The following is a 24904-nucleotide window of genomic DNA, read 5'->3' as shown; positions in this document are numbered from 1 at the left end:
TGGTTATGTTTCCAAAACCCACCGAACGTCGACATGGGTTACGGGATCTTTAAAGAGCACGTTTAATCTTCTGCATACATATGTACACAAAGGGGGTTCGGGCACTTGCCATTCTACAATCCTGCTGACTTGCCAGACTGAAAAAAACCTTCACCCATAACCCACCAGGCGCAGTGAACAGGATTTGAACCCATGACCCTAAAGAACGTCTGCAATGAAGTGGAGTGGTGGCCTTGTGGTAAGGCAACCGCTTAGGAATTGAGAGAATCTGAGTGCACAGGTTCAAATCCTACACTTACCAGTATTTTCTCCTCCTCCACTAGACACTGAATGATGGTCTGGACGCTGATGATCTATATGAGATGATAAACAGAGTTCCCGTGTGAAACATGTGCTAAGTGCACGTAAAAGAACCCACAGCAACGAAAGGTTTATCTCTGGCAAAATTCTGTAAAAAAAACAAAACAAAAAAAACCCCCTCCAGTTTGATGATAGAAAAACAATTACACTTACAGGTAGGAGAAAAAAAAATGTTGGCACAACACTGTAGTGACATGCTCTCCAGAGGAGAGCAACCTGAATTTCACATAAAGAAATCTGTCATGGCAAAGACTACAGTTCAGTTCAGTTACTCAAGCAGGTGTCACTGCGTTCGGACAAATCCATATACACAACACCGCATCTGCTAAGCAGATGCCTGACCAGCAGCAGAACACAACGCGCTTAGTCAGGCCTTGAGACAAACAGTAATAATACAATACAATACAATACAGCACACACTGTACTTACCACAATACAATACAATACAATATACGCCCTGTCAGCACACACTGTACCTACTACAATACAATACACACGCCCACCCAGCACACACTGCACTTACCACAATACAATACAATACAATACACGCCCTGTCAGCACACACTGTACCTACTACAATACAATACACACGCCCACCCAGCACACACTGCACTTACCACAATTCAATACAATACAATATGCATGGCCTGTCAGCACACACTGTAATTACCACAATACAATACAATACACATGCCCTGTCAGCACACACTGCACTTACCACAATACAATATAATACACACGCCCTGTCAGCACACACTGTACTTACCACAATACAATACAATACAATACACGCGCTCTGCCAGCACACACTGTACTTACCACAATACAATACAATACAATACACACGCCCTGTCAGCACACACTGCACTTACCACAATACAATACAATACACACGCCATGCCAGCACACACTGCACTTACCACAATACAATACAATACACACGCCCACCCAGCACACACCATACTTACCACAATACAATACAATACATGCGCCTGCCAGCACACACTGCACTTACCACAATACAATACAATACAATACACGCCCTGTCAGCACACACTGTACCTACTACAATACAATACACACGCCCACCCAGCACACACTGTACTTACCACAATACAATACAATACAATACACATGCCCTGTCAGCACACACTGTACTTACCACAATACAATACACACACACACCCAGCACACACTGTACTTACCAGAATACAATACACTACACACACACACCCAGCACACACTGCACTTACCACAATACAATACAACACACACCCAGCACACACTGTACTTACCACAATACAATACAATACAATACACACACACACCCAGCACACACTGCACTTACCACAATACAATACAATACACTACACACACACACCCAGCACACACTGTACTTACCAGAATACAATACACTACAATACAATACACACGCCCACCCAGCACACACTGTACTTACCACAATACAATACAATACACACACACACCCAGCACACACTGTACTTACCACAATACAATACAATACACTACACACACACACCCAGCACACACTGTACTTACCACAATACAATACAATACAATACAATACACACACACACCCAGCACACACTGTACTTACCACAATACAATACAATACACTACACACACACACCCAGCACACACTGTACTTACCACAATACAATACAATACAATACAATACAATACACACACACACCCAGCACACACTGTACTTACCACCCGGCAGTGGGGCCATGAAGATCTGTCGCAGTGCCATAAACTCCTCCTCCGAGCTGATGTCCTGTGACCCAAACTCATCCCGTTCTGGCCACACCTCTCTAAAAGACAACAGAAAAATATCAAAACATTACACATACCATCACAAGATTAATGAAAAAAGGGTCCAAACATTGTATACAACATTGTATACAATCACAAAATGACAGAAAACGTGTCAAAGCATTACTTACAATCACAAGATGACAGAAAACGTGTCAAAGCATTACTTACAATCACAAGATGACAGAAACCGTGTCAAAGCATTACTTACAATCACAAAATGACAGAAACCGTGTCAAAGCATTACTTACAATCACAAGATGACAGAAACCGTGTCAAAGCATTACTTACAATCACAAAATGACAGAAACCGTGTCAAAGCATTACTTACAATCACAAGATGACAGAAACCGTGTCAAAGCATTACTTACAATCACAAAATGACAGAAACCGTGTCAAAGCATTACTTACAATCACAAGATGACAGAAACCGTGTCAAAGCATTACTTACAATCACAAGATGACAGAAACTGTGTCAAAGTATTACTTACAATCACAAAATGACAGAAACCGTGTCAAAGCATTACTTACAATCACAAGATGACAGAAACCGTGTCAAAGCATTACTTACAATCACAAGATAACAGAAAAAGGGATCCAAACATTATCTACATTCAGAAAATGACAGGAAAAAGTACCAAACTTTCCAAGGTCACAATCAAAGATGAAGATTTGCTTTTTGTGCCCATTGCACACTTAACTCTGGGTTAGAGCCAGTTATGTGCCAAATAACAAACAACTCTGCCGGAGGTTGAACCCACATCCTCCTAGCTGTCAGTGCATGACACTGACCACTTTGCCACGGTGGCTGGTGCGGGCACTGATGGGCAGATCCCCAAATGCTTCTCTTCTTTTTCCTCTCTAAATATCTATTTCACTGTCAACTGGAAGTTTGAACATAAAACATACTCTGCTGACAATTCTGAAAGAACGGAAACCGTACAAACCTTGCAGCTCTGAAAATGGCCACAGCCTCCCCAGCTCGTTTTTGTCTCAATGCGGAGTGGATTCGAACCATGGCGTCTACCCTGTAACACAGTAACGCAGCATACTGACACGGTTTATAAACACAGCAATCCGCATAAATTTACCCCAGTTTAAACAGAATATCTTGTTGCTGACAGAGGCACACACTTTGGGGTCAGATTACAAAGAAGCAACTTAGTGAAAAGAAACTGAGAAAAATCTCTGTAATCCTACAATTAACTTATTGGCTTCATACAGACTGTAAATTTTTATTTACTGAAATATACCCTCCGCCTACTCCCCAAACCGTTATAAATTCAAGCTTAAGTTTTTTCGCACATCTGGTTATCCATTCATGGGCAGTAACTCACATGTGTACTTCTTTCTGCTGATGACCTTTTCATATTAGACATGTGGAGTGTTGGCCTGGAGGTTAGTTGTCTGCCTAGGTAGCGAGAGAATCTGAGTGCTCTGGTTCAAATCCCATAGTCACCCGTATTTTCTCCCCCTCCACTAGACTTTGAGTGGTGGTCTGGACACTAGTCATTCAGATGAGACAATAAACCAATGTCCCATGTGCAACATGCACTTAGCACACATAAAAGAACCCATGGCAACAAAAGGGTTGTCCCTGGCAAAATTCTGTAGAAAAAATCCATTTCAATAGGAAAACAAATAAAACTGCACGCAGAATAGAATTTTTTATTAAAATAAATAAAAAGGGTGGCGCTGTCAGTGTAGTGACATGCTCTCCCTGCAGAGAGCAGCCTGAATTTCACACAGAGAAATCTGTTGTGACAAAAAGAGTAATACAATTTTTCTAAGAGCCTTTGAGCCTTTCACTCCCAAAGCAGCAGTTTAGGGCTGACTGCATAACCAGTAGTCAAGCCTGTCACATGATCACTTCGTTTCCTTCTTCTTCTTCTGCGTTCGTGGGCTGCAACTCCCACGTTCACTCATATGCATACGAGTGGGCTTTTAAGTGTATGACCGTTTTTACCCCGCCATGTAGGCAGCCATACTCCGTTTTCGGGGATGTGTATGCTGGGTATGTTCTTGTTTCCATAACCCACCGAACGCTGACATGGATTACAGGATCTTTAATGTGCGTATTTGATCTTCTGTTTGCGTATACACACGAAGGGGGTTCAGGCACTAGCAGGTCTGCATATATGTTGACCTGGGAGATCGTAAAAATCTCCACCCTTCACCCACCAGGCGCCGTCACCGTGATTCAAACCCGGGACCCTCAGATTGACAGTCCAACGCTTTAACTACTCGGCTATTGCGCCCGTCACTTCGTTTCCAAATGGCGACTGTCTTGCAAGGTGTCTGAAGCAAAGTCTCAGCAAATTTTGGCTAAATTTTTATGTGTTAGTTTGTGTTTTGTAAAAATCAAAAAGCGAATCAATATGGCTGTATAGGGCTGTGGTCGTGGCTAGAATTCTGTTTGATCTGCAGCACAATGGAAACAATAGCAACTATGAAAACATGATACAAAACGAAAGTAACATTATTGTTGATCAACCATAAAAAAAGAAACATTGCTGTGATCAACATACAGCGACTCTGGTTATTCTGATCCTTGATTATATGTTCATATATTTCTTTTTACAGAAATATTCTAATTTTTGTGAATTTTTGTTGTGTGTGTGGTGTTGGTGATTTCTGGCCTGTGTGATCGGTCTTACCTTTGTTGTTCCACATCCACCTCGGAGGCAGCGTCAAATGGAGTTATGTCCTGGGGCAACGTTTCTGTCCCCTGGAGCAAGGGCGTTAACTCTGATGACACTTCCTGCCATATGTCCTCCAGCTGTTGTTCCGTTGGCTCATCTGGCTTTCTTTTTGATGCTTGCAATAGATATCAAGGATAAAAATGGATTATTTATTCATCTGACCATCAGACTTGAAATGTCAATCGAACAAAAATTGTCAGAATAATGTTTTATGAATGTATCCTATAAAAGAAAAAAGAGAAAAATTTTAAATGTCCATCAAATGACACAAACAATTTAAAGCAAAACTTAAAAGGGACATTTATGAAACTGTTACTGAGCACACTCGAAGTAGAAGTATTCTATGACAGAAGTCATTTACGTAACTTCAAAGAGATTACCTTTCATTGTCTGGCAGTTGCTGCAACATAATGCTTTCCCTTAAGACCATGCAGATTGAAAACAATACTACCGGCACATGTAAACACTGTGTATGTAGTTAAATAACATCAGGTGCCTGTCAATGCTGTGATGATATGTAAATACTGCCTATGCATGTAGACATTGTGTATGTACATCTAATAATACTGTGTGTGCATCTAAACATTGTGTAAATATGCGAATGTGCATGGATGGCCATGTACGCCTCTGGACGAATACATATATCAATATTCAGTCCTCTGAACAGATTCAACTTGCTGTGGTCTATGTCAGAAAGAATCAGCATGATTAAATGGAGGGTGGGGAAAAAATGGAGGGAAAAAAAATACAAATACAGGTGAATTTGCTCAGTGACCCTGACCTTTCTTTGATCGCTTTTTCTTTCTGCGTCCCTTGCCTCTGACCACCAGGTGTCCACTTCGCTTTGTTTGCCTCTCCAGCATCCGCAGAAACAGGTGAGTGGTTTCCACCAGGTCTTTCAGGTAGGACCTGCCCCACACAATCAACATCTTTATGACTGCTTTTGTCAACACGATTTTCTTGTAAGCACACACACTGTGCATGTGTGCACAGTGTATATGGACATGTACATGTACACGTACATACAAACATACATGTAGAGTGATGGCCTAGAGGTAACGCATCCACCTAGGAAGTAAGAGAATCTGAGCACGCTGGTTTGAATCACGGCTCAGCCGCTGATATTTTCTCCCCTTCTGCTAGACCTTAAGTGGTGGTCTGGACGCTAGTCATTCGGATGAGACGATAAACCCGACATCCCGTGTGCAGCATGCATTAAGCGCACATAAAAGAACCCACAGCAACAAAAGGGTAGTTCCTGCCAAAATTCTGTAGAAAAATCCACTTCGATAGGAAAAACAAAAACTGCACGCAGGAAAAACTACTAAAAAATGGGTGGTGCTGTAGTATAGCGATGTGCTCTTCCTTGGGAGAGCAGCCTGAATTTCACACAGAGAAATCTGTTGTGATAAAAAGAAACACAAATACAAAGTACTCACGCAAAAAGACATAAATATACACAAGCACACATACATGCAGGCATGTGAATGCACACATACAACCTTCATGCAATGTAACGTTTTAACAAATGGATGAAGAAATGCAAAACTGCCGTTTAGGCAGTCATGCTCCTTTTTCAGGGGTGTGCGTGCTGGGTATGTTTTTATTCCCCAAATCCGCACTATGGATGATATAGATTTCTGGATCTTAACCATGCATATTTGCTTGTCTGCATGTGTATTCCCACAAAGATCAAGGCATGAGCAGGTCTGCACCAATGTTGAATTGGGAGATCAGAAAAAACTTGCAACAGCCACCACTACTGGGTCTGAACCAAGGATTCTTTGACTGGAAGTCCAACGCTCTGACCATTCAACTGTTACGCCAGTCTTTCCATCCATGTCTGTGTGTGAGTGTGCACCAAGTGGATGAAATGTAGTATTCCAAAGACATAAACTAAGTAATCTTTGGTGCAGGGAAGGGTAACTAATGCAGCCACTCTGTCTGACCTAAAAGGTTTCCCTGTAGACTGCAGTCACTGTGACTGCAACAGTTGAACCGATATATGGCCATGTGTAGGGGACTCAGAATGAGCAGCGTGAAGTAACGCCAATACAGTGTAGCAGATTACAGGGCAGAAAAAGGAAACAAATTTTCTGATAACCTCAAAGAGGACTGCCCCACTCTTGACACACACAGGGAAGTGGCAAAACATAAAAGCATCCATGACAAAAAACAACGTAGTTGATTATGATTTTTTCCCCTCAAAAAAAAAAAAAAAAAAAAAAGGACAAAAAATACACGCCTCTTACTTGGGCTCCAAATGAACTGAGTGCTCTCATATTTAACTTCTCAATGACAGACCTTGCTTGAAATCTTAATACAGCTTACCTGGAGTTTTTGCCTTCATTGAATCTTTTCAGCAATGTGATGAAAATGTCTCTGAACTCCATCATGTAGAAGACGTTGCCTGCAACAAACACGGCATTTAGTTTTCAATGGTTAGTGACCAAGTAACAAGTCACATCATGTAAACAACTGAGGCATTTCAAGACAATTTCAATATCCTTATTTTCTTCAAATTAAAAAATGCTTGATTTTTTTTACTGGTGGAAAATGTCAAAAATAATTTACAATCTTCACAGCCATTTTACACCTTGAAGTTAGTCCTCCAAATCAAACAGTTCTCTGGAGAGTTTCCACAGGCACATGCTACAGTTTGTCTTGTAGAGCAGTGAGTGACTGGAGTTTCCACAGGCACATGCTGCTGCTTGTCTTGTAGAGCAGTGAGTGACTGGAGTTTCCACAGGCACATGCTGCAGGTTGTCTTGTAGGGCAGTGAGTGACTGGCGTTTCCACAGGCACATGCTACAGCTTGTCTTGTAGAGCAGTGAGTGACTGGAGTTTCCACAGGCACATGCTGCAGGTTGTCTTGTAGGGCAGTGAGTGACTGGAGTTTCCACAGGCACATGCTACAGGTTGTCTTGTAGAGCAGTGAGTGACTGGAGTTTCCACAGGCACATGCTACAGCTTGTCTTGTAGAGCAGTGAGTGACTGGAGTTTCCACAGGCACATGCTGCAGCTTGTCTTGTAGGGCAGTGGGTATCGGCCACACCTCCCCCTCCCTCAGACACGGATGCCAACTCCTATGTCAAGTGTTTGTAGGAACAATCAGGAAATTTGGTATGAACATTCTGAATCTGGTAGGAACACACGGACTCTGACCCGCATCAGCAAACATACATTTTATCTACACAGCAAACACTTTTTTCTTCTTTTTTTTTTAAAGCATACAAACACTTGATTTAGCCATGTTCTCTCTTGTTCAGGCAAATGATTAAGCTAATTGGTCCACTCAATGCTGTTTCAATGTAAACACCCACGCGATTAGCTGAGCATCATGATGTGAGACCGAGTTTAGTAGTGACTGACCTGGCCTTGTGATCGATAGGTCTAGAGCGTCTGGGTAATCTTACAACAGGAAAGCATGTGCCATCACATGCTATATAGTCGAGAATGAACTCATCGGAACAATTTTGACATTGGCGTAACGTCTGAACAAACTGCGACTGAGTGTAACAAAATACAGTGAAATTGTAATAGCTGTCATCTCTGCTCAGACCTGAGGTCCCTGCGGTCCTGGGGAACAAGTTCAGTGGTCTAGTCCGCTTCTCCACAGGGCCACAAAGGGGACAGTACAACACAGAACTGTCTGTGCATGTGGCTTTTCAGTTTGTAGTATCCAGGTGACCTGATCTTCTAACGGCTTCAGAAAGATATACAGGGGACTGTCGCTTGGAGGGACATGATGGTGGCCTCCATTTTTGGGTGGATGCTAACTCGTTATTTGAATTTGTATTTGTATTTCTTTTTATCACAACAGATTTCTTCATGTGAAATTCTGTCTGCTCTCCCCAGGGAGAGTGCGTCGCTACACTACAGCGCAACCCGTTTGTTTGTATTTTTTCCTGTGTGCAGTTTTTTCTGTTTTTCCTATCGAAGTGGATTTTTTTTTTTTACAGAATTTTGCCAGGAACAACCCTTTTGTTGCTGTGGGTTCTTTGACGTGTGCTAAGTGCATGCTGCACATGGGACCTCGGTTTATCATCTCATCCGAATGACTAGCGTCCAGACCACCACTCTAGGTCTAGTGGAGGGGGAGAAAATATTGGCAGCTAAGCCGTGATTCGAACCAGCGCGCTCAGATTCTCTCGCTTCCTAGGTGGACGCTTTACCTCCAGGCCATCAGTCCACTATAGCTCCAGTATGGCTCCACATCTAAGTGATTACTGTCATCAGTAAGGAATTTAGTAAGTGGTGCCCTGAAAATATCTTCTTCTTCAACATCTGTACACAGCTTTGCCATTTTGTCTCCTTTGCTTCCATGCATTCCACATTGCATGGAAACCCACTGTCGTACATACAACTCTAATCAAACCATAGTTGATGTCAGAACTACTTTTCTTTTTTTTAGTAATTGTAAATATAATGCTTCCCTTTGAACAATTAACAAGACAAACATGTCAGATTTGTTTAATACCTGCAATAACCAACAATGTTCAATGATGTTCAATGTTCAACCAAATATGCTCTGCTTCTTTTATGTCATGGTGTATAATTTTTAACAAAGAATGCAACACACTGACTCATGTAACCACACTGGCAACACATGACACTACAAAACAAGGAAAACATGAAAAGGAAAGGGCACTCACTCTTGATAACACTGGCAGAATCACGAAGATGAGAGTTACTGGACCTGTCCATCATATCCAATGTCATCAGCAGTTCTTGGTATGCTCTCAGTGCCAGATGAACCCTGCACATCAACACCACAGTCTACTGAAAGATCCTATATAGGCCATCAGGGCAGTGAATTCATATCCACTATGTCTACGGCTTGGCACTAGATTGCAGGGCACAGTCCTCTCCTGCTGTTTTAACCTTCCACAAGCGAAGAAAGGAACTCATTCACACCTGAGTGGAATGAGGAAAATCATGGTGAAGTGTCTTTCCCTAGTATGCAACACCATGCCGAAACAGAGATTCAAACCCTGATCACTGCGTCAGAAGTCGAACGCTTAACCAAATCTGCCATTGCACCTAAGTTCACTTTGCACAACACTTTAAAAATAGTTCCATTAAAAAATGTTACCTTTCATTTTGAAATAAAGTCAAATATCACCTTTTTGTCATCTTCTTTCTAAATTTCTTTCTTAAAATATTTTCATCATTACTGATGACCGCCCCGCACCCCCACCCCATGTCCCGTGTGCAGCATGCACTTAGCGCGTGTAGAACTAATGGCACACAAGCACTGCCCCTGGTAGTGTTACTGAGAGTAAAGCACACAAGCTTTTTATGTATTGAGTATTATTTCAAAATGTAATGTTTAAGATGAGAAAGATCAGTTTAAAGCAAATTAACTCCCCTAGCATTAATTACAGAGTAATTTCCCTTTTTTACTATCTGCAGCAAAGACATGCACCAGAAATACAACTTCCATACTTAGCAAAAGAAGTTCCTGTTTGAACAAAAAGTGATAAAAATGACTGCTCTTGTTGTTGTGTCAGAATATCAGATCAAAGTGCCAAGTTTAGAGAATTAAAAAAAAAAAAAAAAAAAAAAAAAAAAAAAAAAATATATATATATATATATATAACAGTAAATTCAGTTTGCATATAATTTGTTTTCTTTTTTTTTTTTTTTTTTTTTGTCCCTATCCCAGAGGTGCAATATTGTTTTAAACAAGATGATTGGAAAGAACTGAATTTTTCCTATTTTTATGCCAAATTTGGTGTCAACTGACAAAGTATTTTCAGAGAAAATGGCAATGTTAAAGTTTACCACGGACACACAGACACAGACAACCGAACACCGGGTTAAAACACAGACTCACTTTGTTTAGACAAGTGAGTCAAAAAGGCCATATACAAAAATAAAACTGCACAATGGGCAGCTAGTGCCCATCCCATTGAAAAACAGTACTAAGAATAACAGACTGCAGAAAAGAGAGAAAAAGGCGTCAAGGGCTGCTGGAAAAAAGACAGATGAATGGACCGGGCAGGCAGAAAAAAAACAAAAACCTGACAATATTGAAGAAAATTGGCAGAAACAAAGAAAGTAACAGAAAAGAGGAAATTGTGGGCACAGATTTTCCAGAATGCGCGTACTCTGTCTATACTGAAGGATCCTTGGCATTTCATGGGGGGGACAAAAGGGACTTCTCTTGTTTTGTTTTTCGACAAGACAAAATTCTTTACTTTCACGAATAACAGATAAGCACTGGTGTGCTCTTTTAGAGCTAGTCCACCCCCACTCACCCCTCCCAAAGTATGGTCCACTCTGCAAAATACTAATTGATAAAGGCATAGTTGAGTGTTGGCCTAGAGGTAACGCTTCCACCAAGAAAGCAAAAGAATCTGAGCTCACTGGTTCGAATCCCACAGCAGCCAGTATTTTCTCTCCCTCTACAAGACCTTGAATGGTTGTCTGGACTTTTGGATGAGACGATAAACTGAGGTTCTGTGTACAACATGCACTTAGTGCATGTAAAAGAACCCATGGCAACAAAAAGGTTGTCCCTAGAAAAAGTCTGTAGAAAAATTCACTTCAAAAGAAAAAACAAATAAAATTGCAGGCAGTAAAAAGAAAGAAAGAAAAAAAGGGTGGCACTCTCAGTGTGACAACGCGCTCTCCCTGGGGACAGCAGCCCAAATTTCACACAGAGAAATGTGTTGTGACAAAAGAGTCAAAAAATGTTAAAACGAGAGAGAAATACAACAAGCATGATGGTTATAAAAGTTATACAGAAGAGAACCACACACTTACCGTCTTCCCCACACAATGGCTTCCTTCTTCTCCACCATGATCATTTCATAGTAGCGCAGCAGGTTATTGTAGATATAGTGGAAGGTGTTCACCGACATCGTTTCACTGATCAACAAAATTCCTTTGATTTCATTTCCATACAACGCCCTCAGAACAGATGAAATAAAATTTTAAAAAAACATTTATAATTTAAAAACGTGACTAAAACTAAAAGAAAGGGTAAAAAAAAAAAAAGTCTTGCGTTCTTGCCACACAGTCAAACATGTAAACATTTTGTAACTCTGTTAAAAATACAGAAATGTAAAACTGCACCAGACACTTGTTAAAGCATACATTTGGCAAAATCTGATATATCTTTTTCTATTGTTTGTTGCTACCATCAAAATCATGCTCCTAAACCTAGGACATGCCTTGTTAGCCATTCCATCAAATTTTGATCACATGATTTAAAACCAAAAACAAAAAACCAACACTTGACCAGAAACTTAATAACATATAATGAACAGGCATATAAAACCAAAAATTGCCAACAGGCACCTCACACATCCTAGACACATCAAAGAACACAATATAAATGTTGTGCCCAGTTATCAAGCCCAGAAAAAGACCAAAATACATTCAAGGTTTTCCAGAAAAAAAAAGAAAAAGAAAAAAAAAGGTGAATGGACTAGCTTGGCAGAAAATAAGAATGGAAGCGACAACTGAACGAATCGGGAAAAGCCACAAACAAAAAGACCGATAGAAAAGAGGGAATTTCTTTCACAGGATTTCCAGAAGATGGGGATGCTGTTATATTGAAGGAGTCCCCAGCATCCCCACACAAACGTAACTCTAACATCACATGAACGTAGTCAATCCCAGAGAGACACAAGCACACACCCTGACCATGTATATAGTCACACACAAGCACACACCCTGACCATATACATAATCACACACACACACACACACACACACACACACACCCTGACCATAAACAGTTACGGTACTCACAGACAAGCGCATACCTTGACCGTGAACATACTGACACACACAAGCACACCCTCTGACCTGACAAAGTCCACATGAGAACTGTGGTGACGACAGAACTCCATAAAGAACTGCATGGCCCACAGGTAATACGTCTCGTCTAGCTCCTGGGTTGTCTCCCTTACCAGGTTATCCTGTAACAGGGCACAGTGTGTGTGTTCAGCTCTCAGCCTGGTTGACAACATGATATATGTATATATATCAGAGTACAGCCCTGTCAATTGGTCACACACCTCAATTAACCCAACAGCAGATTCTTCCTCACCCCCACCATCAACATATGAATTTTTTTTATGTGAAAACAAAATGTCCAAAATTCTGGGGCACAAAAAAAAGAGGGAAAAGTGACAGTTTCAGACACTGGAAGAATGGGGAAGAATTTGTGTTATACATATATATAGACAGATAGACAGACAGAGACAGAAAGATAGAAGGATAGATATAGATCGATAAATACACACCTTTCCTCGCATATTCAGGAAGTAAAAACAGCATGTTTCAAATTAAACGATAAAAAATATATGAATCACAGCCAACAAGAATAAACCACTGCATGGCAATTTAAAAAATTCTGGTAGTGAACTTCAAATGAGAAAGCAATATACAACAGTCCTCAGCGTCAAAAGCTGCTGAAAAGTCAAAGAAGGCAGGAAGAGAAATCTGCCATTGTAGAAGCATTACATGTATCATTCATAACTTAAGTCTGCATATGTTTTACTTATCAGTGCAAAAATTATATTATAGTTAAAGCTGTCAGTGCATATAGAGCGAGTGAAACATCAATGACTGCAAGTTTCAACCATTGTTATAACCTCCATACACATTCAGCGAAAATAAAATTACCAACAAAATACAGACTTGCTCACCTTCACTGCATACATGAGAGGGTTGTAAGCATTTTCCAGTAACTGTACACAAAACTCTTTCAGACCAAGGCGAATACTAAGGGTTGATCGACGAATCACAGGTGTGTCTTTGATTGGCTGTCGATTTCTAGGCTTCTTCCGGGGTTTCTTGTTGGAGTCGAGTGTGAAGTTGTCAGCGTCTCGGAGAGATTTATGGTAAATGAGTTCGTTGTCACTGAGAGACTTAGTGTTCTTCATCACGTAAGTTCCTCCAAAGTTTGAATGTCTGCAGAAACAAACACATAAAGAGCTCATTCAATAATCACAAACTTTTCCCACACAACAGGAGACAAAAAAATGGAAGTACCATATTTATTTTTTCACACAACAATACATCACACCCCAAAGAATCAGATTCAACAGAAGAGAAAGAGAGAGAAGAAAAGGCAGCACATATTTCAACAGTTTCATTTCTCTTTACTTTGCCTGCTGAATCTGACAAACAGCAGCATCATATCTGTGAATAAATTATCTGATTACATAATAACGGATTCCTCGAGTTTCATTTATGTGCCTACAAGTTTATTTGTTGTCCTGTTTACAATCTAATATGTTATATCATTTCATGTTGGGTTACATGGTTTACCCTTCCTTGTCTAATGAGTTGTGAAACTACGACAAAAGAAAAAAAAGTACGAAACATACCTGGTATTGAAACGAAGCATAGCGCTTCTCTTTTGTGCCTTTTCTTTTGCTCTTGCCACCTCCAGTTCCCTGAAAAAATATACATAAAAATTTACTAACCAAAAAGGATTTCACAGCTGTGTGTATGTAAATGGGTGGGGGGTGTAGTGGGTGGGTGGGGGGGCATGTGTTCTGTGCATGTTCCAAATATATGAGGGTATATAAACCCACATGTTTAAGTGCACATAAAAGCTCGTTTGTTTCAATTTTGCTTTCTCAGTTTCAAGGTGTACTTTATCGCAAAAACAGATCTTTGTTAAAGTACAAAGTACATTCTACCACAAGTATATACACACAAATTAATTCCCAGCTAAAGGAGTGTTTGTTTTGTTTTTGTCTCCCAATACTTCTATCAATTCTTTACACACACACATATATATATATATTTGTGTGTGTGTGTGTGTGTGTGTGTGTGTGTGTGTGTGTGTGTGTGTGTGTGTGTGTGTGTGTGCAATGTCATGAACATAGTGCTGACTGACACAGAAACAGCACATTACATTACAATGACACAAGAAGAAAGACAGACACGATATATACATGCTACACGCCGCTCGGCTGCTTTTATATCCTGTCACTGCCCATCTTGTACACCTCCCCTGTACCTCTGAGAAGATTATGTACTTAAAAGACACAATGAAAATAAGCCACTAAGATTCATCAATATCACAACAGCCATCACCACCATCATTCTCAGCATCGTTGACTTTTCTTAATGGCTTAGACATGTCCTTTCTTTGACTGTAAAGATGAAATGAAAAACAAGAAGACAAAAAAAAAAAAGCAAACAAATAATAACAAACAACACCCAAAAAGCGAACCGAGGGCACTTCAATGCAATAAACCGCTATGTAGTACCTCTCTATGGACGTCTAGTCTGTACAGAACACTTTTGGATAAACAGGCAGCCAGTGACACTACAGGACAACAAGAAAAGCAGAGCTATGGAGAAAAAGTATCAAAAAAACAAAATAAATAAAAAATAAAACAGGGTCATCCCTTAGACTTTGCTTAATAAAAATTTATTTTGTAGCATTTAAGGACATTTCCAAAATCATTTGAATGGTGTTCATGACAAATTATGTTGGACTGATTTTCTTGTTCCTATTTAAGAGAAGACAACCACTTCAAGGGGTAGTAAAAATAACATAAATAAATGAAATTAGATGAGCATTATATAAGCATCCTCAGAATATATTTATGTAATATGTATTTATGTAGAATACAATAAAACCATGAATAAACAAAGAAAGAAAGCAAACTCATTAAAACTGGGTAATCAGTAAATTGACTTATCACAGCTATGGCAGAGTAAAATAGTTATTTTGTGTTGTTTTGCTTTATATGTTGAGAGATCGGTGGACAAGGGGTGCAGAGAAGAAGAGCAACTGTGGAGTGAAACAAACACACCTTTCATCTTTCTCCTTCTCCGTCATGGATCGCTGAACTCCAGCAAAAGCCAACACCTGTGGCGACTGATGACAAAACAGTCAACAGTCCATATTTAATTGTAACATTCAACACAACTGAAACATTCTGAACATCTCACAAATACAGAGAAAAGAACTAACAAATCATCGCCTGCAACTGTAAAGATGAAAATGAAGAGAAAAAAAATCTTAACCTATCTAACAATGCCATCACAAGTAATTGAAGACAATACCTTCCATAGTGGGTACAATAAGATAACACATTTCCAGTAATGAGTAAGCTATAATTAGAATATTTTACCAATATCACTCTCTGCCTAACCAAAAGAGAAAAAAAACAACAAAACAATGGAAGTCCCCATACACTTGCAGGCACATGCACACACGCAGAATTTAAGAGGGCAGTCTTTAAATTGAGACACAAATGAACAGTTTTATAACATGTACCAAAAAATGACACTCTCAGTCAGTTTCCCTGTTTGTCTCCCCCACCTCACTCTTTATTCTGATACAGCAGGTGCATGCCCTTTATCAACAGATCACTTTTTGGCAATGATGCGAAAAAAGAAGTTTTTAATTAATTGTACAGGCATTGTATTTGAATGTATTGTATCAGCTTTTTGTCACAACAGATTTCTCTGTGTGAAGTCGGGTAGCTCTTTCCCCAGGGAGAGCATGTTGCTACATTAATAGCACCATACCCCTGTTTTCCCTACCTGCAAGTGTATTTGTTTTCTTAGCAAAGTAAATTTTCTATAGAATTTTGCCACAAACAACCCTTTTCTTGCCAAGGGCTCTTTTATGTCTCTCAGTATACACAATATAGTATACACAATCATAAATGACATGCCCGGACACACATGTTCACAGACATCTGCCTAAAATCACAACATGTGAATTGAAGTTTAATCAAAGAACACAATGCACCCACACACACACACACACACTCTTCACTTTCACTTGTCCCTTAGTCTGGATAACCGTTGGGGCACCACAGATAACCTGTCAACAGGTTACCTGTGACAGGTTATCTGTGACACACTCTGACACACAAACACACACACATTCTCTCCTTCACATCCCAAACTGAACTTACATGCTCACGGAACATGAGAGAGACAATCTCCAGAATGTGCATACACAGATGCCTCTCGTCCTGTGCACTTGCCACATACAGCAGCAAGTCCTCCATGCCACTGACATGGATAGCCCTGTCCACACAGGACAACAAAATATACACTGCCATGGATAGCCCTGTCCACACAGGACAACAAAATATACACTGCCATGGATAGCCCTGTCCACACAGGACAACAAAATATACACTGCCATGGATAGCCCTGTCCACACAGGACAACAAAATATACACTGCCATAAACACAGACTGTCAAACTGGAAAAGTGAATTTCCTTTTTTTCTTTATCATTTCTAAAAAATAAATTTTAACGAGAAAGAAAATAAATCATGTTCATGCTACGCGCTGGACTTTCAAACTGAGGGTCACAGGCTCGAATCTCAGTAGCAAAGCCTGGTGGGCAAAGGGTGGAGATTTTCCCGATCTCCCAGGTCAACATAATGTGCAGACCTGCTTGTGCCTGAACCCCCTTCGTGGGGGAAGCAGAAGATCAAATATGCACTTTAAGATCCTGTAATCCATGTCAGTGTTCAGAGGGTTATGGAAACAAGAACATACCCAGCATGCAAACCCCCAAAAACGGAGTATGGCTGTCAACATGGTGGGGTAAAAATGGTCACGCACGTAAAAGCCCACTCGTGTACATTAAGTGAACATGGGAACTGCAGCCCACCAACGAAGAAGAAGGAAGATATTCGTGCTAAAAAACAACAAAACATACGGCCACAAAAAGTGACACTTTCAGTTTCAAGGTGTCAGAACATGTGGAATGATCATTATGCTTAACCCCTTCACAGCAGCAGACAAGTATGGTCATCAATAAAGGGCTGTCACCTCACTGAGATAAGACAGAGCTTACATGTCAGGATGTCAGTGAAGGGCTGTCACCTCACTGAGATAAGACAGAGCTTACATGTCAGGATGTCAGTGAAAGGCTGTCACCTCACTGAGATAAGACAGAGCTTACATGTCAGGATGTCAGTGAAGGGCTGTCACCTCACTGAGGTAACACAGAGCTTACATGTCAGGATGTCAGTGAAAGGCTGTCACCTCACGGATGTAACACAGAGCTTACATGTCAGGATGTCAGTGAAGGGCTGTCACCTCACTGAGATAACACTGAACTTACATGTCAGGATGTCAGTGAAGGGCTGTCACCTCACTGAGATAACACAGAGCATACATGTCAGGATTTTAGTGAACACAAACTTTCTACGCAGGAATAAATCGATAGAAGCACAGAGCTTACAAGTCAGGATGTCAGTGAAGGGCTGTCACTCACTGAGATAACACAAAGCTTACATGTCAGGATGTCAGTGAAGGGCTGTCACCTCACTGAGGTAACACAGAGCTTACATGTCAGGATGTCAGTGAAGGGCTGTCACCTCACTGAGATAACACAAAGCTTACATGTCAGGATGTCAGTGAAGGGCTGTCACCTCACTGAGGTAACACAGAACTTACATGTCAGGATGTCAGTGAAGGGCTGTCACCTCACGGAGATAACACAGAGCTTACATGTCAGGGTGTCAGTGAAGGGCTGTCACCTCACTGAGGTAACACAGAGCTTACATGTCAGGGTGTCAGTCACCATTCTTGACTTGGACTTCTTCCTCATAAGAGTACATTACTTTTGGTCAGCAAAATCAGTTACACCACTGACAAGTACATATCAGTCAATGAACAGAACATAGTCAGTTGTGCCCTTCCCTCCACAGAACACAAACTCTCTGAGCAGGAATAAATCGATAAAAGCAATGAAAATCAGTAACTATTTAAGTACCATTCAGCATTTATCCTGTGCTGTATACATACAATTCATAACTATGCCCAAATGCACTGTTGGAAATCAATGTCTATGTGCATGTTGTATACATGCACAAACACATCCATGTATGAACAAACATGTGCTTATGCAGGTCTGTGCACGTTGTTTGATCTACGTTTATGTGTGCTCGTGACAGAAACGGAGCAGTGCATGTGAACACATACAAAAGGGAATGCATGTTGTGTGGTATGTACTAATTTGAAATTGCTGGTCTTTCTCTCTTGCTGTAAAATAAAAAAAACAACAACATAAGTAATGTACTCCACCTACCAAAGTATCTGATCATGAAGACTGGCATCGTCATCTGTTCTCTGAAAACACAAAAATATCACAATGTACAACGTCAATAAAAATCAGTTTATTTACAAACAAGGGCTATCTTTGGGCTTTCAAATAATCTTACTCTCAAACAATACCAATGAAAATGATAACAAAATTAAAATTACGTTCTCTTTCTTTCTTCCCTGGTTCTTTCCTTTTCTCAACACTAAGTTCTCTTTCCTTGTTCCTTTCGTCTTGAGGTACATTTTGTTCTTTGTTGCCCAGCACAAAGAAATATATGTCAAATGTTTATAAAACAAAGTACCAAAAACATCCTTTTCTATTCAAATTGTATGTTAGTAGGAATAATAATAATGTATGTGATCTTTCCTTGTTTGTGTATATGGCATTACACAAATCGCTACTTTGTGAAATAAATGCAATTTTCTGTTTTATTTTCTATATTAATGCTTGTTTGCTTGTGTTGTTTCACTGAGTTGTACTGTGTTCATGTGAACCAAGAAGGAAGGTGGCAGAATGGTTAAGATGCTCATCTGCCTGTACAGAAAGTGTGTGAGGGTTTGGGTTCGAATCCCCTCCACACCCTCTCTTCCAAGTTTGACTGGAAAATCAAACTAAGCATCTAGCCATTTGGATGAGATGATAAACCGAGGTCCCATGTGCAGCACACACTGAAAAAGAACCCACGGCAACATGAGTTTCGTCCTCTGACAAAATTCTGTAGAAGATACCCACTATGACAGGCACACAAAATACATGCATGCACCCAAGGCCTAAGCACGTTGGGTCATGCTGCTGGTCAGGCATCTGCCTAGCAGATGTGGTGTAGCATATACGGATTTGTCCCAACGCCATGAAGTCTCGTTGAGAAAATGAAAATGGAACTCATGTGAAGCCCTTCACTTGGGGCTGAGGCCTAAACTGTGAATAAACCACTCCGATTCCTTGTGTCTTTCCTCTGACCTGTTCAGAGGCAGGGTCAGGGGGGATGTGCAGCACATTCCGCACAAGCACCAGCATTCTCTCCAGCATCAGCTTGTCCTCTTCATGTCTGTGCTCCCAGTCCTGAAAAAACAGAGCTTAGTTCCGGATTTTCTCTTCTTTGACAGTAACAGTAAAAATCCATCCATCAGATAATCCTGTCTTCCAGTCTCATCTGAGCTCAACCAGCATGTCAACATAGTCTCTGGTTTCAGGATAGCATTATGAGTAATATCATTGTTGTAATTCTAAATTTCCTGTTAAAGAAAGTTTCTGCTTCTCTCTTCTATTGCCTATTCTTATGAACTGTCAAAAAAACAAATCCATTATCAAATCTGGTATACTGAAAGTTGTTTCCGTAACACCAGAAACAGTTATTTCATCAAATATATATGGTAAAAATTCCCTTTAACTCACCAGATTACGAAAGTGCCTGTGTGTGAAGTTAGTGCAATAAACAGGGCCTATGCCTTAGTTTGATGGTCATGTGTGTTTGTGTGTGTGTGTGTGTGTGTGTGTGTGTGTGTGTGTGTGTGTGTGTGTGTGTGTGTGTGTGTGGATGACAGGCTCTCAAGGCCTGGGTTTATGCAAGTCAGGCGTCTGCTGCCTTCTTCTCCAACAGATGTGGTGTAGTGTATATGGATCAGTCCACACACTTTGACGTCACCTTGAAACTGGAACTCTGTGTGTGTGATCAGTGCAATCCATAGGCCTATCAGTCTGTTTTACGATGTTCTAATGCTAATATTAATCTTCTGTTTTGCTATTTCTTTTTTGTCACATTTGTCACCCTTTAGTTGCAATAATCATCGTCATCACAAAACTGATGACATTGTGTGAATAATACTGAGTATCAATCAGATGAAATAATACAGACTTGTGTGCAGAATGCACTTAGCACATGTTAAAGAACCCACAACAACAAAAGGGTTGTCCCTGGCAAAATTTTGTAGGAAATTCCACTTTGATAGTAAAACAAAACCCATACTAATGCAGAAAAAAGGTGGTGCTGCACTGTGGCTATGCGCTTCCCCTGGGCACAGCAGCCTGAAATTTACACAGAGAAATGTGGTGTGACAAAAAAGTCATACTGTACTATACTGTACTATACTATACTGTACATATCATACTGTACTGTACTGTACTATACTATACTGTACTATACTATACTGTACATATCATACTGTACTGTACTCTACTGTACTGTCTATATCATACTACACTATACTATCAGTTGAAGCTGGACCTTGCTCTTTGCGATACTCACCAACTCCAACAATTCTGTCATCTTCTTGCACAGCACGCTGAACAGCTCTTCATCCACAAAAGCCTGGAAGCACATACACAGTTCACACCCTTCAGACATTCTGTGTGATACACCGCCGATTTACATACCTTCATCCAAAACGAAAAAGCCGCACCTAAATTGATTTTCAACATGATTTCATAATCTTAAATATGAGAGACAAGGTCTTCAAGACATGTGTGATACCCACTTGATTAATCCAGCAAAGGAATTATAGAGCACAGGAATTATACCCAGCAGATTACAGTGCTTACAGTGCAGTGACTTTAACCTTTTCTGGAAGTGTTTATGTTCCGGTCATAACAACAGATCACTTTACTAAGTTCAATAAAAACTGGACCCCACCCCACCCAGAATGCTACACCAATAAACTATTATCTCAGGTCACTTTGTCTGGCTCCATGAATTCATTTACATCTGTGGTCTTTTTTTTTATCAGTTTAAATGACAGGCATGACAGCCGCACCGGACTTGCAACCTCAGGGTCCTTGGTTCAAATCCTAGTTGCTGAGCCTGGTGTGTACAGAGATACTTTTCCTATCTCCCAGGACAACAGATGTGCAGATGAGCCAGTACCTGAACTCCCTTCAAGTAAATTTATATGTATACAAAGATCAAATATGCATGTTAAAGATCCTGTGATCCATGCAACTGTATTGAGAGGGTCATGGAAACAGGAAACGACATTAACAGGTGATGGCTGTCTACATGGAGAGTAAAAAAAACGTCACACACATAAAAGCCCTCTCATACATACAACTTTTTATGAGTGAACATGGATGTTGCAGCTCTCAAACAAAAAAGATCAATGAAAATTTGTACACATACACATATATGCACACTGCACTCAGACTGACCTCTTACATGGAGAGTAAAAAAAAAAAAAAAAAAAAAAAAAGGTCACAAACTTAAAAGTCCACTCATATATACAACGTTTTACAAGTGAACACAGAAGTTGCAGGTAACAAACACAGAAGATCGATTAAAATTTGCACACATACACATTAGCACATCGCACTCTGACTGACCTCTTTGTACAGCTGCAGATGGGACTCTGTCTCCAGACAGTACTGTCGTAGAACCTTTTCATCTGGCAGCTGGTTGTTGAAGCACGCCAGTACTGGCTGAGTCAGATTCACCAACAGCCTAAGATTTTAAAAAGATGAAACAATAATTTTTTTTTTTTTTAGAATTTAGGAAATATTTTAAGTTCTATCGGTCAGAGATCTGAAATGAGACACAACAATAAATCTATGCATCAGGCCTAGTTTGTTTCATATGAATAAGAATGACTGAAAACCAGAAAACAAGTGATGAAAAAGTCGTCAATACGCTGTTGTTATTTTACCTATAACTGCTTTTAGTTGTGTTTCATGAAACACTGACCTTCTGTTTAACTGACTCAGAGCATGATAAACAAATGACACTGGCTACAAAGACAAAAAAAAAACACACAAAAAATTGTAGAGACATACATAATTTGTTTAAACACACATTACAGTCACATCAGACATAAGCTTTATTATCTGTTTCATAATTATTTTTTTTTTAAACCAACTTTTTACTGGGCATCTTCTTTCTTCCCTCAAACCCATCCCTGAACACCTACAAAATATCAAAATTCTGACTGGTAATTAAATCCAACAGATGGAATAAGCACTACTACTACTTCTACTACTACAACTACTACAGAAAATCAACAAAATCATTTTGTATTTCACCTTCAAAGACTGTTCTGAATATATAAATCAACACTGGCAAACATTTCTGTAATGATAAATCTGCTTTATGAAGCTGAACTGACTGAAGATTCCCGTTTAACATCACATACCTGATAACTGTGTCAAAGAGAGGCTTGTCAGAATGATACTGTTTCACCAATGGCAGCAGATCATTTTGTAAAATTTGGGCATGACCCAACTGACGTCTGACATCACATGTATCATCCTCACGGCGAAGAAAGCGGATCAGCTCCTTAACCGTTTCTGTGAACACATTACACAAAACATAAAGTTAAACACTAAAACTTCTGTTTTGTCATTTTCTGTTAATTCAAAATCATTAAATATTTACCTCTTTATTTGATAAATGGCAAACAATCAAAGGAGGCATGGAGACGAGGAGCTGTACTACACCACTGCAGAATTTTACTTTGTTGAATGTGAGGCAGGAGATCAGACTGATGCGTTCTTTCGATATCTCTATCTTCCTGTACACATGTGAAACGTGGACCCTCACGACAGAGCTAGAAAAGAGGATACAGGCCACAGAAATGAGATGCTTTTGAAGACTTGGACATCGCTTACACTACAGAGATCACATAACCAATGAGGAAGTGAGGAACAGAATCAAGCAAGCTATCGGGCCCTATGAAGATCTTCTCACCACTGAAAAAACGCAAATTGAGAAGGTATGGGCGCATCACAAGATCAACAGGACTTGCAAAGATGATCCTGCAGGAGAGGCAGACAGAAAAAGAGATGTACAACATCCCAGAATGGACAGGTCTGAGGCTGAGCGAAGCCCTTAGGGAAGCAGAAAACAGAGAGGGATGGAGAAAAGTGGGTGACATGTTATCTGTGGTGCCCCAACAGTCATCCAGACTGAGGGACATGTGAAGCGAAGTGAAGAAATGTGAGTCTTGCCTCACAGATCATGAACTCTCCAAAGTGTATTTTCCATCTTCTCTCTCCAGCTCTTCTGGTCTTCCCTTGTCTGACCATTTATTTTGCCATTAAATACTATCACTATCTGTTTATGTAGCAAAAGATTTACAGTTTCTAAGCATTAAATATTTAACAATACCAAACATGCCACAATTTCAAAACACATACCAATACAGTCAGGTTCCTTGATGTAACTGCTGCCTTCATGGTATCCCAGTGCACTGCATGTTGCTTGGAGGTCTGTATCCATCATCTTGGCAAATGCAGCCAACAGGAACTGCCTCAGTCAACACTGACAAGTCCTTTACCTGAAAGCTGTTGTAGAAAAAACACAGAAAAAAGGCTTTTTGGGGCGCTAAAGATTACATATGCATGCAGAAGATTTCATAACACATATTAGAGATCCTGTTATCTGCATGTCAGGCTCAGAGATCAGTGGGTTACAGAAAATTTTAGAAAAATATCCAGCATGTACCAACCATGACCAGGAATCATCAACAAGTTGATGTTTCTCATTTAATATTTATAAGTATAGCTTTCCAAAGCCACACATAGAATTGACGTTATAGATAAGAAATAAATGATACTTAATCAGTTAGTGGCATAAAAAAATAGCTTATAATATAAATGACTCATCTTTGCACCTAAAGTTCCACCTCCTGTTCCATATTCCAAGGTGTAAACTTACAGGTCTTCATCCCAGAATTTTTTGTAAAGTCACTATGTGGGCAACAACCAAATAAAAACCAAGTGAAAGTTGTTACATAACCTGTGCACACATGTACTTGCCATGTTTTCATGTGTGCACACTTGCAGGCAAGCATACATATGTGCTCTTGCACACACAGTGACACAAAAATCACAAATAACATCATAATGGTTTATCACTGTGTCATTTCATGGCATAAAGAAGATAAACGGCCATGGGTGAGTATAAATCATAGCAGTCACAAAGGCTATGAGAAAGTGACAGATTCAAGCACACGCGCACA

General features: G+C 40.1%; 1 protein-coding gene across 1 annotated transcript in view; it reads right to left on the bottom strand.

Annotated features, from left to right (window-relative positions):
• LOC143290410 (protein timeless homolog) overlaps positions 1-24904 on the bottom strand; it is a 79496-nt gene that overhangs the window by 53882 nt on the left and 710 nt on the right. Inside the window, exons 2-19 of the mRNA XM_076599824.1 lie at positions 24081-24227; positions 23078-23231; positions 22275-22392; positions 21208-21270; positions 19923-20024; positions 18948-18988; positions 16811-16925; positions 15695-15759; positions 14249-14317; positions 13565-13829; positions 12720-12832; positions 11670-11774; positions 9554-9657; positions 7230-7308; positions 5680-5807; positions 4854-5013; positions 3144-3224; positions 2095-2195 (exon numbers count right to left, since the gene is read on the bottom strand). Of these exons, the coding sequence (XP_076455939.1) occupies positions 2095-2195; positions 3144-3224; positions 4854-5013; positions 5680-5807; positions 7230-7308; positions 9554-9657; positions 11670-11774; positions 12720-12832; positions 13565-13829; positions 14249-14317; positions 15695-15759; positions 16811-16925; positions 18948-18988; positions 19923-20024; positions 21208-21270; positions 22275-22392; positions 23078-23231; positions 24081-24165 (1948 nt within the window). The 5' untranslated portion in view covers positions 24166-24227. The remainder of the gene's footprint in view (positions 1-2094; positions 2196-3143; positions 3225-4853; positions 5014-5679; positions 5808-7229; positions 7309-9553; positions 9658-11669; positions 11775-12719; positions 12833-13564; positions 13830-14248; positions 14318-15694; positions 15760-16810; positions 16926-18947; positions 18989-19922; positions 20025-21207; positions 21271-22274; positions 22393-23077; positions 23232-24080; positions 24228-24904) is intronic.

This window comes from Babylonia areolata, chromosome 15, assembly GCF_041734735.1.
Source record: "Babylonia areolata isolate BAREFJ2019XMU chromosome 15, ASM4173473v1, whole genome shotgun sequence".
NCBI classification, from domain to species: domain Eukaryota; kingdom Metazoa; phylum Mollusca; class Gastropoda; order Neogastropoda; family Buccinidae; genus Babylonia; species Babylonia areolata.
The sequence above is the reverse complement of the archived record's forward strand: the minus strand, read 5'-3'. Positions and strand labels throughout refer to the sequence as shown.